Raw genomic sequence first — 16768 nt, 5'->3', positions numbered from 1 at the left:
TCCTTAAATAAAGCATTATTTATAGAATGTCATATCATATAAATTAAATAAACGAAAACAAACAGGTGCGTACCCGTAAAACACAGTGAAATCAGTGCTCTTAAAACTGACAGTCTAAAAAAGACACTACAGAATCATTTTATCAATCGAAACGTGGTTTATTTTTAAATATCATCAATAAACCATATCTTTGAGACTGAAAGAATAAAAATACAACCTCATACACAAACGTGCTTCTGCTCCCCAGTCATACAAACGCTATGGGACATAAGCTAGCGCATTTAGCCGGTTATAAAGTTGATTATCAGCATCAAACACCGCGAATAAGTTGAACCGACACTTGGTTTTAAGAGCGAACTTTCTCTAACCAAACAATCTGGCTTTATTGCGTATATGAATAAAATTAAAGGCGACAAATAACAGAATTACGAGAGACTTACATGTTATGTGTGCGGCGAATCTAGTGCACTGTTTCTTTAAGATCCCCGACAGTCACGTGACAGTTCAACATGGCGTTACGCTGGAGGAGTTTGTTGTGCTTTCGGTCAACAACACGGCCGCTGATCGTCTTCACCTTCTGCCTGACTGTCATCCACAGTCTGGGGGACGAGGTGGACAGCTGTGATAAACTGCGACTGGGACAATATCCTTTCAAAAACGCCTAAATGGATTGAGGTCGTTAAAATAGTATCGGGCTAGCACTGGCATAAAGTTGGCTTGACGTTGGACGTTGGATATTCGCAAATCTAGGGACCGTCTCTAAAGTTACACGAGAAACTACTATACACTTCTCTAACGTCAATAGCATGCAAGGAGAATGACTAACAGTCACGAAAACAACTTTTAACTGTTCATCCAGGTGTCAACTATAATGCACACCTTTTATATTTTTTGATAATTATTAAAATAAACTGTAAATCATGTGGAAAACAATTGCTACTTTTCATTACCGAATGGACTTAAATACAAATTGAAAGCTCAATAACATTTGAACAGAATGACTCACATTCATAAAACATACTGTAAAGTGTTCATCTAGGTGTCAGCTATAATGCACACCTTTTATATTTTTCATAATTATTCAAATAGACTGTAAATCATGTGTAAAATATTGCTACTTTTCATTACCGAATGGGCTTAAATACAAATTTAAAGCTCAATAAAAATTGAACAGAATGACTCACATTCATAAAACATACTGTAAAGTGTTCATCTAGGTGTCAGCTATAATGCACACCTTTTATATTTTTCATAATTATTCAAATAGACTGTAAATCATGTGTAAAATATTGCTACTTTTCATTACCGAATGGGCTTAAATACAAATTTAAAGCTCAATAAAAATTGAACAGGATGACTCACTTTCATAAAACATACTGTAAAGTGTTCATCTAGGTGTCAGCTATAATGCACACCTTTTATATTTTTCATAATTATTCAAATAGACTGTAAATCATTTGTAAAATATTGTTATTTTTCATTACCGAATGGGCTCAAATGTAAAATATGCCATAACTTGAAGCTCAATAGAATTTGAACATAATGACTCACTTTCATAAAACATACTGTAAAGTGTTCAACTAGGTGTCAACTATAATCCACACCATTCAGATTTTTCATAATTATTCAAATAAACTGTTAATCATATGTAAAATATTGCTATTTTTCATTACCGAATGGGCTCAAATGTAAAATATGCCATAATTTAAAGCTCAATAGAATTTGAACAGAATGACTCACATTCATAAAACATACTGTAAGGTGTTCATCTAGGTGTCAGCTATAATGCACACCTTTTATATTTTTCATAATTATTCAAATAGACTGTAAATTATGTGTAAAATATTACTACTTTTCATTACCGAATGGGCTTAAATACAAATTTAAAGCTCAATAAAAATTGAACAGAATGACTCCCTTTCATAAAACATACTGTAAAGTGTTTATCTAGGTGTCAGCTATAATGCACACCTTTTATATTTTTCATAATTATTCAAATAGACTGTAAATCATGTGTAAAATATTGCTATTTTTCATTACCGAATGGGCTCATATGTAAAATATGCCATAATTTAAAGCTCAATAGAATTTGAACCGAATGACTCACTTTCATAAAAACATACTGTAAAGTGTTCATCTAGGTGTCAGCTATAATGCACACCTTTTATATTTTTCATAATTATTCAAATAAACTTTAAATCATATGTCAAATATTGCTACTGTAACTTTCATTACCGAATGGGCTTAAATACAAATTTAAAGCTCAATAGAATTTGAACAGAATGACTCACTTTCATAAAACATACTGTAAAGTGTTCATCTAGGTGTCAGCTATAATGCACACCTTTTATATTTTTCATAATTATTCAAATAGACTGTAAATCATGTGTAAAATATTGCTACTTTTCATTACCGAATGGGCTTAAATACAAATTTAAAGCTCAATAAAAATTGAACAGAATGACTCACATTCATAAAACATACTGTAAAGTGTTCATCTAGGTGTCAGCTATATTGCACACCTTTTATATTTTTCATAATTATTCAAATAGACTGTAAATCATGTGTAAAATATTGCTACTTTTCATTACCGAATGGGCTTAAATACAAATTTAAAGCTCAATAAAAATTGAACAGGATGACTCACTTTCATAAAACATACTGTAAAGTGTTCATCTAGGTGTCAGCTATAATGCACACCTTTTATATTTATCATAATTATTCAAATAGACTGTAAATCATGTGTAAAATATTGTTATTTTTCATTACCAAATGGGCTCAAATGTAAAATATGCCATAACTTGAAGCTCAATAGAATTTGAACAGAATGACTCACATTCATAAAACATACTGTAAAGTGTTCAACTAGGTGTCAACTATAATCCACACCATTCAGATTTTTCATAATTATTCAAATAAACTGTTAATCATATGTAAAATATTGCTATTTTTCATTACCGAATGGGCTCAAATGTAAAATATGCCATAATTTAAAGCTCAATAGAATTTGAACAGAATGACTCACATTCATAAAACATACTGTAAGGTGTTCATTTAGGTGTCAACTATAAGCCACACCATTCAGATTTTTCATAATTATTCAAATAAACTTTAAATCATATGTAAAATATTGCTATTTTTCATTACCGAATGGGCTCAAATGTAAAATATGCCATAATTTGAAGCTCAATAGAATTTGAACAGAATGACTCACTTTCATAAAACATACTGTAAAGTGTTCATCTTGGTGTCAACTATAATCCACACCTTTTATATTTTTCATAATTATTCAAATAAACTGTAAATCATATGTAAAATATTGCTATTTTTCATTACAGAATGGCCTTAAATACAAATTATGGCATATTTTACATTTGAGCCCATTCGGTAATGAAAAATAACAATATTTTACACATGATTTACAGTCTATTTGAATAATTATGAAAAATATAAAAGGTGTGCATTATAGCTGACACCTAGATGAACACTTTACAGTATGTTTTATGAATGTGAGTCATTCTGTTCAAATTCTATTGAGCTTTAAATTTGTATTTAAGCCCATTCGGTAATGAAAGTTACAGTAGCAATATTTGACATATGATTTAAAGTTTATTTGAATAATTATGAAAAATATAAAAGGTGTGCATTATAGCTGACACCTAAATGAACACTTTACAGTATGTTTTTATGAAAGTGAGTCATTCGGTTCAAATTCTATTGAGCTTTAAATTATGGCATATTTTACATATGAGCCCATTCGGTAATGGAAAATAGCAATATTTTACACATGATTTACAGTCTATTTGAATAATTATGAAAAATATAAAAGGTGTGCATTATAGCTGACACCTAGATGAACACTTTACAGTATGTTTTTATGAAAGTGAGTCATTCGGTTCAAATTCTATTGAGCTTTAAATTATGGCATATTTTACATTTGAGCCCATTCGGTAATGAAAAATAACAATATTTTACAAATGATTTACAGTCGATTTGAATAATTATGAAAAATATAAAAGGTGTGCAATATAGCTGACACCTAGATAAACACTTTACAGTATGTTTTATGAATGTGAGTCATTCTGTTCAAATTCTATTGAGCTTCAAATTATGGCATATTTTACATTTGAGCCCATTCGGTAATGAAAAATAGCAATTGTTTACATATGATTAACAGTTTATTTGAATAATTATGAAAAATCTGAATGGTGTGGCTTATAGTTGACACCTAAATGAACACCTTACAGTATGTTTTATGAATGTGAGTCATTCGGTTCAAATTCTATTGAGCTTCAAGTTATGGCATATTTTACATTTGAGCCCATTCGGTAATGAAAAATAACAATATTTTACAAATGATTTACAGTTTATTTGAATAATTATGAAAAATATAAAAGGTGTGCATTATAGCTGACACATAGATAAACACTTTACAGTATGTTTTATGAATGTGAGTCATTCTGTTCAAATTCTATTGAGCTTTAAATTTGTATTTAAGTCTATTCGGTAATAAAAAGTAGTAATATTTTACACATAATTTACAGTCTATTTGAATAATTATGAAAAATATAAAAGGTGTGCATTATAGCAGACACCTAGATGAACACTTTACAGTATGTTTTATGAATGTGAGTCATTCTGTTCAATTTTTATTGAGCTTTAAATTTGTATTTAAGCCCATTCGGTAATGAAAAGTAGCAATATTTTACACATAATTTACAGTCTATTTGAATAATAATGAAAAATATAAAAGGTGTGCATTATAGCTGACACCTAGATAAACACTTTACAGTATGGTTTATGAATGTGAGTCATTCCGTTCAAATTCTATTGAGCTTCAAATTATGGCATATTTTACATTTGAGCCCATTCGGTAATGAAAAATAACAATATTTTACAAATGATTTACAGTCTATTTGAATAATTATGATAAATATAAAAGGTGTGCATTATAGCTGACACCTAGATGAACACTTTACAGTATGTTTTATGAATGTGAGTCATTCTGTTCAATTTTTATTGAGCTTTAAATTTGTATTTAAGCCCATTCGGTAATGAAAAGTAGCAATATTTTACACATGATTTACAGTCTATTTGAATAATTATGAAAAATATAAAAGGTGTGCATTATAGCTGACACCTAGATGAACACTTTACAGTATGTTTTATGAAAGTGAGTCATTCTGTTCAAATTCTATTGAGCTTCAAATTATGGCATATTTTACATTTGAGCCCATTCGGTAATGAAAAATAGCAATATTTTACATATGATTTAAAGTTTATTTGAATAATTATGAAAAATCTGAATGGTGTGGCTTATAGTTGACACCTAAATGAACACCTTACAGTATGTTTTATGAATGTGAGTCATTCTGTTCAAATTCTATTGAGCTTTAAATTATGGCATATTTTACATTTGAGCCCATTCGGTAATGAAAAATAGCAATATTTTACATATGATTAACAGTTTATTTGAATAATTATGAAAAATCTGAATGGTGTGGATTATAGTTGACACCTAGTTGAACACTTTACAGTATGTTTTATGAATGTGAGTCATTCTGTTCAAATTCTATTGAGCTTCAAGTTATGGCATATTTTACATTTGAGCCCATTTGGTAATGAAAAATAACAATATTTTACACATGATTTACAGTCTATTTGAATAATTATGATAAATATAAAAGGTGTGCATTATAGCTGACACCTAGATGAACACTTTACAGTATGTTTTATGAAAGTGAGTCATCCTGTTCAATTTTTATTGAGCTTTAAATTTGTATTTAAGCCCATTCGGTAATGAAAAGTAGCAATATTTTACACATGATTTACAGTCTATTTGAATAATTATGAAAAATATAAAAGGTGTGCATTATAGCTGACACTTAGATGAACACTTTACAGTATGTTTTATGAATGTGAGTCATTCTGTTCAATTTTTATTGAGCTTTAAATTTGTATTTAAGCCCATTCGGTAATGAAAAGTAGCAATATTTTACACATGATTTACAGTCTATTTGAATAATTATGAAAAATATAAAAGGTGTGCATTATAGCTGACACCTAGATGAACACTTTACAGTATGTTTTATGAATGTGAGTCATTCTGTTCAAATGTTATTGAGCTTTCAATTTGTATTTAAGTCCATTCGGTAATGAAAAGTAGCAATTGTTTTCCACATGATTTACAGTTTATTTTAATAATTATCAAAAAATATAAAAGGTGTGCATTATAGTTGACACCTGGATGAACAGTTAAAAGTTGTTTTCGTGACTGTTAGTCATTCTCCTTGCATGCTATTGACGTTAGAGAAGTGTATAGTAGTTTCTCGTGTAACTTTAGAGACGGTCCCTAGATTTGCGAATATCCAACGTCCAACGTCAAGCCAACTTTATGCCAGTCGGGCTAGCTAGCATTTCCGCTGTTACTGGTGCTTGTTTTGAATATAAATGTACTGATTTAACTTACAAGTCACTATTTACATAATTACGGTAGAAATATTAGGTGTTGTGTTCTAGATTCGCGATTCTATCTTATATGGAGTGATGCAAAAGGCTATACACAATATGCCCTACATTGCATGATATTAGATTAGGTTTAACGTTAGACCTGTTTGAACATTTCAGATGTGTTTTTATTAACGTTACAATGTAAGTGTCAAGCTGATTGTCTTCTGATGGCTCGTGTCTGTCATTCATCCAGCATTAGTGGAAATCAGTATCAGTTAATATTGCTTTGTGATATAAATACCACTTGATTCCTCCTTGACAGAGCTCAGGTATGAGTGTAAAGAGCCCAAAATAGATGATGCTACTCAAGAACCAGAAAACTGCAAGGACCGGTTGGCTTGGGGTGGGTCGGCCGGCCGGCTGCGTACATATGTTTCACTATTTAAAATGCTGCTGTTGTAGTGTGTGAATATCTATTTATAAATATTACAATTATAATACAACTAAATTAATATAATTTATAATAAATAGTTAGATTTTTTATTATATTATAATGTAATGCATTAATATAAAATGTGTATTTTATGTATAATTTATTAGAATTTCAAATTTTTATACATTTTATAATATAATCAGGTAATACAATATTATAATGTATACTATTTTATTTATTTTTATGTATTTCTATTCATAATTTATATTATACAGTATTATTAATTAATTGTGTATTATTAAATAGATATTTATTAAATTAAAGTATTAATATTTAATAAGTGTAATGTGTACATTTATATAATGTAAATAAAATATAATGCAAAATATTAATTATTAATTATTATTAATACTTAGTGTGTGTGTGTGTGTATATTATATGAACAGTAGTGTAAAATACATATAATTTTATAAATATATTTTTTATATAACTAAATTAAATTGTGTGTAATAAATTATATGAAATTATATTACTAATTTATTTTAAATATATTATACATTTATATTAAATGACACATTTTTTGTGAATAATGATTCTTTTTTACTTTTATATTTATTATGTAATGTAATATTTTATGTTTTATATATAACAATATACTGTAACACTGTAATATACTGTAATTATAAACTATAATCATATTTTAGACTAGAATTTAATAATTGTGTTATAATGTTATGTTTTATAATTTCTTATAATTGTTATATACAATATTTTAAATGATACTTTGAATATTTTTTGTGATAACATGATTTTTATTTAGGATAAGAATTATATTAATATGTATGTATATATATATATATATATATATATATATATATATATATACACACATACATACATACATACATACATATACACACACACTTTATTATTTTATTCATAAACTTTTTTTATATTAAAATGTCTGTATATTTATGATAAGAATTATATTTATATGTATATATTTTTCGTCTTTATCCATATATATATATATATATATATATATATATACACATATATATACACACACACTTTATTACTTTATTCATAAACTTTTTTATATTAAAATGTCTGTATATTTCATTCTTATTTATGTTTCATAAAAATACAAAAAAAATGTCTCTAATGCCAGAATATGCCTGATACTAGCTACATGTCACTACATGCTTGTTGAATCAGGAGTCTAAGGCTGTGTTTCATTGCAGTGGAATGTCTACCTGCTCCGAACATCAGCTGCCGGCTGTCAAATGGAACGCAGCTCAAATTCAGCGGTAAAGAGGTCGGGTTTAACAAAAGCATCCCGTGTCGAAATGTGTAAGACAAACTTACTCTGAATTTGAGTACAGATTATTCGTATTTGTGAATGATCTGTAAATATATTTGAATAACATGGATGCGCTCTGTTTTACATTAGGAGTGGTTACTCATACAAGGTAGCTGTTGCCCTGTCACTCTTCCTGGGATGGATCGGTGCGGATCGGTTCTACTTGGGATATCCAGCCTTGGGTAAGACCGTACTACTTTACTTTTATTGTTGGTCTTTTTGGTCCATTCTTTATAGACACTGTGAGATTTCATGATAGGAAAGTGAAATCTGCAAATGTTGCAAACCAGATTCAAACTTGTCTAAATATGTAGACTGCTAGGCCATGGATCCAACGGTGGATTTTTTCCTCTTTGGCTGTGTGCCGTAACCCGAAATCTCCTTTCTGGCACCCATTTACTCATCAATAACTCATGAAAATATCTCCTGCTTGTGCTGCGCTGAAACACAGGGGACCTTTAGAAAAGACCGAATCAGTCCTGGATTTTCTGCTGTTGACATCATCATCTCATTTCCTCTCCAAGGACACACCTTTTCACCAGATGTTCTCAGGATAAGAATCACATTTTTCTTGCCCTTGTTGATTTGAAAAGTCAGATATGGATATTTCAGCACTGACATGAAAATTTGATCTGATGCCAATAATTATTATGATTATGATATGACAGTAACCGATATAATTGTAGATTAGTGTTTTTTTCTTAATGCCCAGATCTGATAACAAAATCTAGGGAGTGTGGAGTGTGGCATATTTAATCTCGATTATTATTTTATTTTGTAGTTTAACAATAGCAAATAAATAAAAGTACATAAAAGTACAGACTTTAAGCAAGCACTTATTTTACAAAATTCTCTAAAACAAGCTGTTATTTTAGGATTATTTATATACTATACTATACTATTATTTTTATTTTATATTACCTTTTATATTTTTTTTTGCAATTTAATTTGCTAAATTTTTAGTATTTTTTTGTGCTTTTGTCATTTTTATTAGGTTTTTTTTTTCTAAATTGATTCAATTTTTAGTTTTAATTTTATTTCAGCTAGTAATTATAGTACTTAATCAGTTATTTGCCAAGGCTGCTTTTCTATACTAAACTTTTAGTTTACATTTTTAATCTAATATTTTGTTTTATTTCAGCTTTATTTTAATTAACACAATATTTTTTTCTAAATAAAGTTAATAATTACAACACTGATCTTTTTTTTTTTTTTTTTACTACAATGCAATTAATAATTACCATATTATATTAGTGAAAATCATCTTAGGGAATAATGTAAAAAAAATATATATATAAACAACTAAATTAAACAAACTAAAACATACATAAATTAGGGGGGATTTTCAGGAGACAATCTGTTTAATTTTAATAAAAATTCATGCCTAAAAGAAGAGAGACTTTGTGAGCCATATAAAATAAAATAAAAAAATAATAATAATAATGCTCTTGAATTTAAATAGACATTTGACCAGGGTTCTGTTTCATAAAACAAGTTTACCAGGTTTATTTCAGTTAGTCTGATTAATTGTCAGTTGATTTGGTTCAAAATAAGTCAGAATAACTGAAATAAGCCTGGCTTATTTATTAAGCTTGTTTAAAGAAACGGCTGCTGGTCATGTTTTAAACAGGTTTTGTGGGATTCCCTCCATCAGCCATGGATTTAAAGACTAATAAACTTTGATTAAAGACTTGCTATTAAAGTGTTCTTCTGGCCTTTCCGTTAGTTCGAAGAGCTCTAGACCTTCCCCTTTGACAACGATATTAACGGTCCCCACCAGATCCACGCCTGTTTAAAAAATATCCCCCTGAGAGAAAAATCACAGCGCACACTGATGTCATGAAATGGTTTTGTAGAGTTTTTAAGTAAAGGTACATGCTGTTCACACGTGAGGCCAACAGTATCAGTCCTTACAGAGCTGTAGATCACGTGCTGCTTTCAGAACAAGGGAGAAACCCCTTTGATGAACACCTTGCTCTTTTTTTGGCACCAGCTGTTTTAACAAAATGAATCAGCGTGCGACAACTAATTAACTAAAACAGTTCTCTCCTTTACCATCAGATCTCATGGTGTTCGCCTATCCCATAGTGCAATTATTGTCATCGCATGCAGATGAGTTCAAGCCGTACATCGAAATCCCAAGGCGGGATACAGCGGGAAGCTCCGTTTTTCTGCCTCTCTACACGTTTTAAGGACTTCCTGATCAATTAAGCACCTGCTTTAGGACAAAAGGGCCTGGCCGTTTGAAGGTCCCCCTTGTTCCCGGCGTCTTTGTGAAAGGCGGGCTCACACCACGCTGGAGTCAGTTGTATAGACGTGTTCATTGAGAGCGTAATGGCCCAGCAGCTCTGAGGTCAGTCCAGACCAGGTGTGACTCAAAGGAAGGCCTGGACTTGTTGAGAAGACATTCTGCAGGTGGCTTTTTTGATATCCGTCCTGGAATCAACACGCCTAAACCCCTCAATGACCAATTATAAGAAATATTAGAGATGATTAGCAGCAATTATGTTTGAATTGCAGAATGGAAGGGGGTTTTTAATTGACTGCGGACCTCATGGGCTCCGGATGATTTTTTCAAATGGACATCCAAAGCAGGCCTACTTAAATTTAAACCAAAATTGTTTATTTTGTGGCAATTATGTGCGGATATTATAAAACTTGACTTGGCTCGTGAATATTAATTGAGTGACAATCTACCGAAGTCTTAAATGCACAAAATCTTCTAAATTCTTCACACGGAAAGAAGCCAGCTGTACGGATTTGGCTGACACTTGTAATTTGACCTTACAGCCTTGCACAGAGGTTTGAAAACTTCAACAGCAGTCTGCACTACTGCAAGCATGAACAAACAACAACACAACGAATAGCTTTGCCCTCCAAATTGTTTTTCTTTGTGGTCATACAGAGAAGCCAGAGGAAAGTGTTTTTGGACACAGACTGGTAGTGATGGGAGGCTTTCAGTACAGTATGTTCTTGGTTATCATGTGGATCACTTTTTGTGTGTTTTCAGGCCTACTGAAATTCTGCACTGTGGGATTCTGTGGAATTGGAAGCTTAGTGGACTTCATGTTGATCTCCATGCAGGTATGGCTTTTGACCCATTTACTGATGCATGCATTTACTTCTGCTTCGTTCTTGAAGGTTGATCCATTTTATTCTTTTATTTTGGTTACTGATGCCTAACATATTAGTTATTTAGATTTTTGTATTTGTGTTGTTTTATGCCCCATGTTTTCTTTCAGATTGGCTGTAATTGTGTCACTTCACATTGTATTTTGCTTTCACCATTTTATTTATTTACATTTACATTTATTCATTTAGCTGACGCTCTTACAATTGCTATATATGTCAGAGGTCGCACGCCTCTGGAGCAACTAGGGGTTAAGTGTCTTGCTCCGGGACACATTGGTGTCTCACAGTGGATTCGAACCCAGGTCTCTCACACCAAAGGCATGTGTCTTATCCACTGCGCCATCACCACCCAAAGAGCCCTTATTTATTTGAGATTTTGGGGTAAGGTTGTTTAAATTACATATAAATAATGTCACAATGGGGGTGGGTGATAGGATAGTGATAGGATAGCGATGGAGTAGTGGAGATATACAGGAAGCAAGTGGAAGAAAGCGGGAATGGGATCAGGAAAGGTCCACGAGATGGGATTCAAACTTGGGACACCCGAAGCACAAGGTGCGCAATACTCCATCTCAACTTACTATTAACTACGCCTTTTCCCTAAAACTCCTGATTTGCTTCTTATGAATAGTTATTAAGGAGGATGAAGATATCTAAAATATGGTAATGTAGAATAAGGCATTAATATATGCTTTATTCAGACATTCCTTTACGAGTGCTGTAAATCTGCCATTCATGAGCTATCACCATCGTGCCATTTTTATCAAGACCTTTAATAAATACACAGTAAGTCACTTTGGTAAAAAGTGTGTGCTAAATGACTACATATAACATATTAGGGCTGTAACCAAGGGAGGCACTCTACCCACAATCCCCTAAATGAGCTGCAGATACAGAGACTCTGCATTGACTTGTACTTGAATGCTTGTGTTTGTATTCAGTGGCACCTGTGTCTCTCCTCCGGTGCCTCCAGCACTGTGAAAGGAGCTAATGAGAGCATGGTTTGTTTACGCCTCCTCCTCCTCCTATCCCGAGTCGCACGCTCCCACAGGACTCCCCTAACCCCTATTAAAGGCCCCCTACACCTGACAAGAGAAAAAAAAGCCACTCCATTTGTCATCTTGTTAGGCCTAACCTCACCCACTCCACTCTCATTAGGCCTCGCGGGTCTGAATGAAGCTATACATGAGAGACGTTTGCTCACCGCTACCACTTCCACACACCACTGATGACAGATATTTATGGAAAGCTCTTATGGGTGTTGAAGGATAGTTCCAGGAATGATTATTACACATCCTTTAGAAATCCGCCGACTGCTGCGTCATATGTTGGAAATGTTTGCGTCCCCCGCTGCTAGTGAAAACAAACATTTTTTTTGAGATTTGCTCAGATGTGTCTGAGCTACTGAACACTAAGGAAACAATGAGATGATGTCTTTTAACATGTTTCGGCATGTTGGGAAAGATCAGGACAGGACAGTTACGATAGCTCAGTTGTCGTTTGTCTCAAGAATCATACGTCATTATTAAGCTCTAGCCTTTCAATCACTTTAAAATTTACTGACTTCCATCAACATAGTGTGCCTCAAATCCAATGCATAGTTGCCTTCAGCACACTACCTCAAAACAATACCTGTCCATTCATTGACAATTTCACTCTCCAGCCAGTTTATCATCCCTCCTTCAGTCGTTTTGTGTTCCTTCTTGGAAAAATCCGCTCCTTCTAGCCGCAGTGGATAAATAAAGCAAGCCTTTATTTTTTGAAATGGCCGTGGCGGCTTTGATTAACAGGGCCACTGCAGTGTTTATTGTTCTCTTAATGTCTTATTGAAGGCCCTGGGAGAGCAATGCTTTTAAGAAGTGCCTCTGGCAGCCAAAGCTGTCACGCGCTAACATTCTCAATTAGCTGTCGACTGTCGGGCCCCTTCGTTTTTAAATTGTGACACTTTTGATAAAGAGTATCCCCTTCCCTCGGGACCCCATTTGCACACATCGCTCCTCTCTAAAACCCCATATTTTATACACTTAACTACCTTCGCTAAGAGCCACGTCGTCTGGGAAATGCATCTTTGAGAACTAATGAATAAACACCTGGGACATGTTGCTGTTATTTATATTCATCGATATTCCCTACCGCCAGTCGCGCCACGTTTTGGCCTTTTGGAAGTAATGATGCAAGATTAATGGCCGCCGCAAAACTATGGGTTTGAGAGTGGAGGCATCGAGTGAGTCTGATGGATCGAATGTTAATGGTATGAGAGAACATGAAACTCTAGTTGACCACCACACCAATCTAGACAACTCTCGGCCGATACCATTGCGAAAGGAAATAGCTTGTATTGGGCCGCTGCCAGATGAATGCTAATCTCGATATGGTAGAACACAGTATCTGTGTTTGGTGGGCGCCTTTCTCCCTCTACCAGATGTGTGTTCTCATTATCATCCTGTCCCAAAGCGGAGCGGAGCAGACCCGGCAGGGCCAGGTGTTGGACAAGTATGCCTGCAGGAAGCCATTACACCGTCTTTGTGCGTCAGTCAGTAGTAGTAGCTGATCTCAGAACTGGCACAGGCCCCAGTTTGGGCTCTAGGCTCATTGCTGAAGCTCTGATCTGGGGACTGTCCTTCGGGACACTCCTCCTCACCAGGACTCCAAAAGCAACCTCAATTACAACACTGCCTGGGGTTAAACTTAAATTGCCTCCAATTCGGCATTACTGTCTTATAATTCAATTGTACGAGCATGAGCCATCTGAGGAGGACGATAGACCCTACCAGCCCACCTGGTAATCATCATTGTGTAATGTGGAATCATGTAATTGTCTGGTGAAAGATTACATTGTTATGTAGGTCTCCCTACGCTGCTCTGACATTTGAGACTCATTCTGTTTGCTCCGGTGTAGATCGTGGGTCCATCAGATGGGTCGGATTACATTGTGGACTACTACGGGGCACGCCTCACCCGTCTTTCGATAACAAACGAGACCTACAGAAGAACGCAGCTCTCTCTGTGAAGACACCAGGTGAGGATCTCTTTGTCAAAGCAGTGAGAACCTAATACAAGGGTGGATGGGATAGTTGTGAACCCCGTCACACAAAACCAGCAGTGTTGAGAGAGCAAGACAAAGGGGTGTATTTGTAAGTGGCATATTTTGAAAGCCCTTCAAAGGTTTCTCAATAATGCGATGAGTCAAGGTCAGTGGTGCTCTCGAGTGACCTCCTGGGGTATCAAAGCAAACTGGCAGACCAAGGACACCTTCAGCTGTGCTTTAAGACCCCGTCCACTGCCCCTCACTCTCCTGTTCCCCAGAAGAGGCTCCCTGCTCTGGGGAGAGAGAGCGATTAAATGTCAGACGTGCCGAGAGGACATGGGGAAAACACGGCAGGGTCGTGAGATTGCACTTATTATGGCTGGCACCAGGGCTGCATCTGTTGGATTTTGTCCTGGTACTCCACACACACACACACACTTGCAGACATCCCCAGATCCAAAAGAAAATAGTGGCCACATTCTAGACGATTCCTAATATCTGTGTCTGTACCCTATCAGTTTCTGTTTCCTGCCAGCTCGGCTCTCTGGTTAACATTTGCTGCCGCAGTGGTAATGGCGGTGACATGGGTGTAATGTGGAATGGGACCCATGTGGAGACCATTACTTGCTTTCCCGTGTTTCCATTGTTCCAGCATAAGCCTCCGAAGAGACGAGGTCTCCATCCCTGATTCACCTCATCTCCTTGTCTATTTGCTCCTCTTTTCTTTCATCTCTCTCTTGCTCTCACACAACAGAAGCATTTTCAGTAGAGAATTTTGACAGAAACTAAGAACAAGACTAGGTTTATCTGTTGGCCACTATCTCAAACCATAATCCTTGCTATTTCCTTGAAGCCTGATACAGATTAACATTATATCTAGTGCTATTTCAAAACAATCAGCCCATATTTAAATAAATATCCCAAGGTAGATCTAGATAAAGTACCACAGACATAGGTTGATCTACACCTAGATCTAAACCAAAAAACCTAAATTTAGATGACCTACACCATTAGACAAAGCAACCTGAGTGTCAAATGGTCCAGTCCTTGGATATAAAAAGTTCAAAAATTGTATCCTATGGATTCAATACCTTATTTGGGGCAAAACAAAACTTAACAAAAACCCCTAAAAGGCGAATTACTACCATTAAACTCTCAGGGGTAAATAAGTTTAAAAAAAAATTCTTTAAGGGGTTCTGCCCAGCAACAAGCTATTTGACAATACACAGGGCATGAAACCCTCTGATAAATGTCCTACAACCAACCTAATCCTCCTTCTGTTTTTCTACGTTTCATCCTTATAAATAGGTTTCTCATGTTTACATCAGCTCTGGAATGAATCCAGAAACGCAAATGATGTTCTTTCTCGTATAGGAAAAATGACACTGATCCATTTTCAGAATTGGAAACGTTCCCCACCACATGTGTCTTCTCCAGTGTGGGAAGAGACTGATTTATCTTCTGCTTGTGTTATCCTGGACCTGCTCCCAAACCGAACTAACTCTTTCCATTCTGCCGTTTCAGGTGGATCCCAATGAGATGACCCACCAAATGTACAGGATCGTGTTATGTAAATCCCATCTTTTCTTTGGACATGCCTTTGCCGTTTCCAAACACAAAATCACATGGATATCCCAAACTACGCTCTGGGAAAAACTAGCCCATGTCTGGAGTTGCAAACATGGCTCATGTATGTGCTGAGCTAGCTTTGATCTCACCGCTCCAAGTTCTGCTAGGATCCTTGTATAGCTGTTTTTTTTCCACTGGACCACTCATGTCCTCTATCACTCTCTCTCCATCTCTCCATCAATCAGTCTCTTTCTTTGAGCCATGCTGGTGGAATGTCATACATCTTTTATTTCTTTTCATTCCTGTCCTCACTAGCTTCACCTTGTTTCACACTGTGTGATGTTTTGATGTTATTTAAACACTGTAAATAAAGTATTATTATAAATTTTTTTTTGCTTACACGTTTTGTACTTTGCATTGTTAGTAGAAATACGCAACTAATGGGTTTCCATGTTGGTTCTGACAAGTATTAGCAGATTTTAAGTTTTGTAGTTAACCTGTAATGGCCAATATATTAATTTTTTTTTTTTTTTGCATCAGCCATCATTTAACAACATCTGGTATTGGTCAGAATAATATCTATTTGTAAGATATCGTATATTATTGTGTTGTTACAAATTTCAGGTGTCTAATAAAAGTGGTACACCGTAATCCCCTCTGATCTTAAAACGGTCTGTGTCAGACCAATGTCAAGTCCTCCTTCAATTTTACTTGAGTGTGTCTGCTTGTCACATCGCCATTAATACAGACTCCTGTAGAGGCTCTTTATCACGCTGAAGTGATGGCGAAGCAA

The 16768-nt window shown here is 34.4% G+C and overlaps 2 protein-coding genes across 8 annotated transcripts in view; one reads left to right on the top strand and one right to left on the bottom strand.

Moving 5' to 3' along the window:
• The window catches only part of LOC113040111 (inaD-like protein), a 134629-nt gene that overhangs the window by 107278 nt on the left and 10583 nt on the right, over nt 1–16768 (bottom strand). For 4 of the 6 annotated variants that reach the window (XM_026198368.1, XM_026198373.1, XM_026198372.1 and 1 more), the window contains exon 1: nt 441–506. The exons of 1 other annotated variant lie outside the window; for it this stretch is intronic. The gene's annotated coding sequence lies outside the window, so the exon portion shown is untranslated. Of the gene's footprint in view, nt 1–217; nt 414–440; nt 507–16768 lie in introns of those variants that run through there. One more of the 6 variants, XM_026198369.1, reaches the window with a different exon arrangement.
• Nucleotides 479–16372, top strand: LOC113040112 (TM2 domain-containing protein 1-like). Of its 2 annotated transcripts, XM_026198376.1 has the most exons (7): nt 481–643; nt 6780–6853; nt 8128–8236; nt 8337–8428; nt 11257–11330; nt 14278–14397; nt 15931–16372. In XM_026198376.1, exons 1-6 carry the CDS (start codon nt 510–512, stop codon nt 14386–14388), a joined length of 594 nt encoding a protein of 197 aa, XP_026054161.1. In that variant the 5' UTR covers nt 481–509; the 3' UTR covers nt 14389–14397; nt 15931–16372. The 2 variants fall into 2 exon arrangements, with proteins under 2 accessions (XP_026054160.1, XP_026054161.1); XM_026198375.1 differs by lacking the exon at nt 14278–14397 and having other exon boundaries at nt 479–643.

Source organism: Carassius auratus, chromosome 22 (assembly GCF_003368295.1).
Source record: "Carassius auratus strain Wakin chromosome 22, ASM336829v1, whole genome shotgun sequence".
NCBI classification, from domain to species: domain Eukaryota; kingdom Metazoa; phylum Chordata; class Actinopteri; order Cypriniformes; family Cyprinidae; genus Carassius; species Carassius auratus.
This window is presented reverse-complemented; position numbering and strand designations above follow the sequence as displayed.

Bases quoted from the DNA above. Each gene is read 5' to 3' on its own strand.
- LOC113040112 (XM_026198375.1), top strand. From the start codon at position 510: ATGGCGTTACGCTGGAGGAGTTTGTTGTGCTTTCGGTCAACAACACGG. The intron at 6,854-8,127 runs GTGGGTCGGCCG...GTTTCATTGCAG, and splicing joins CAAGGACCGGTTGGCTTGGG to TGGAATGTCTACCTGCTCCG. The intron at 8,429-11,256 runs GTAAGACCGTAC...GTGTGTTTTCAG, and splicing joins CTTGGGATATCCAGCCTTGG to GCCTACTGAAATTCTGCACT.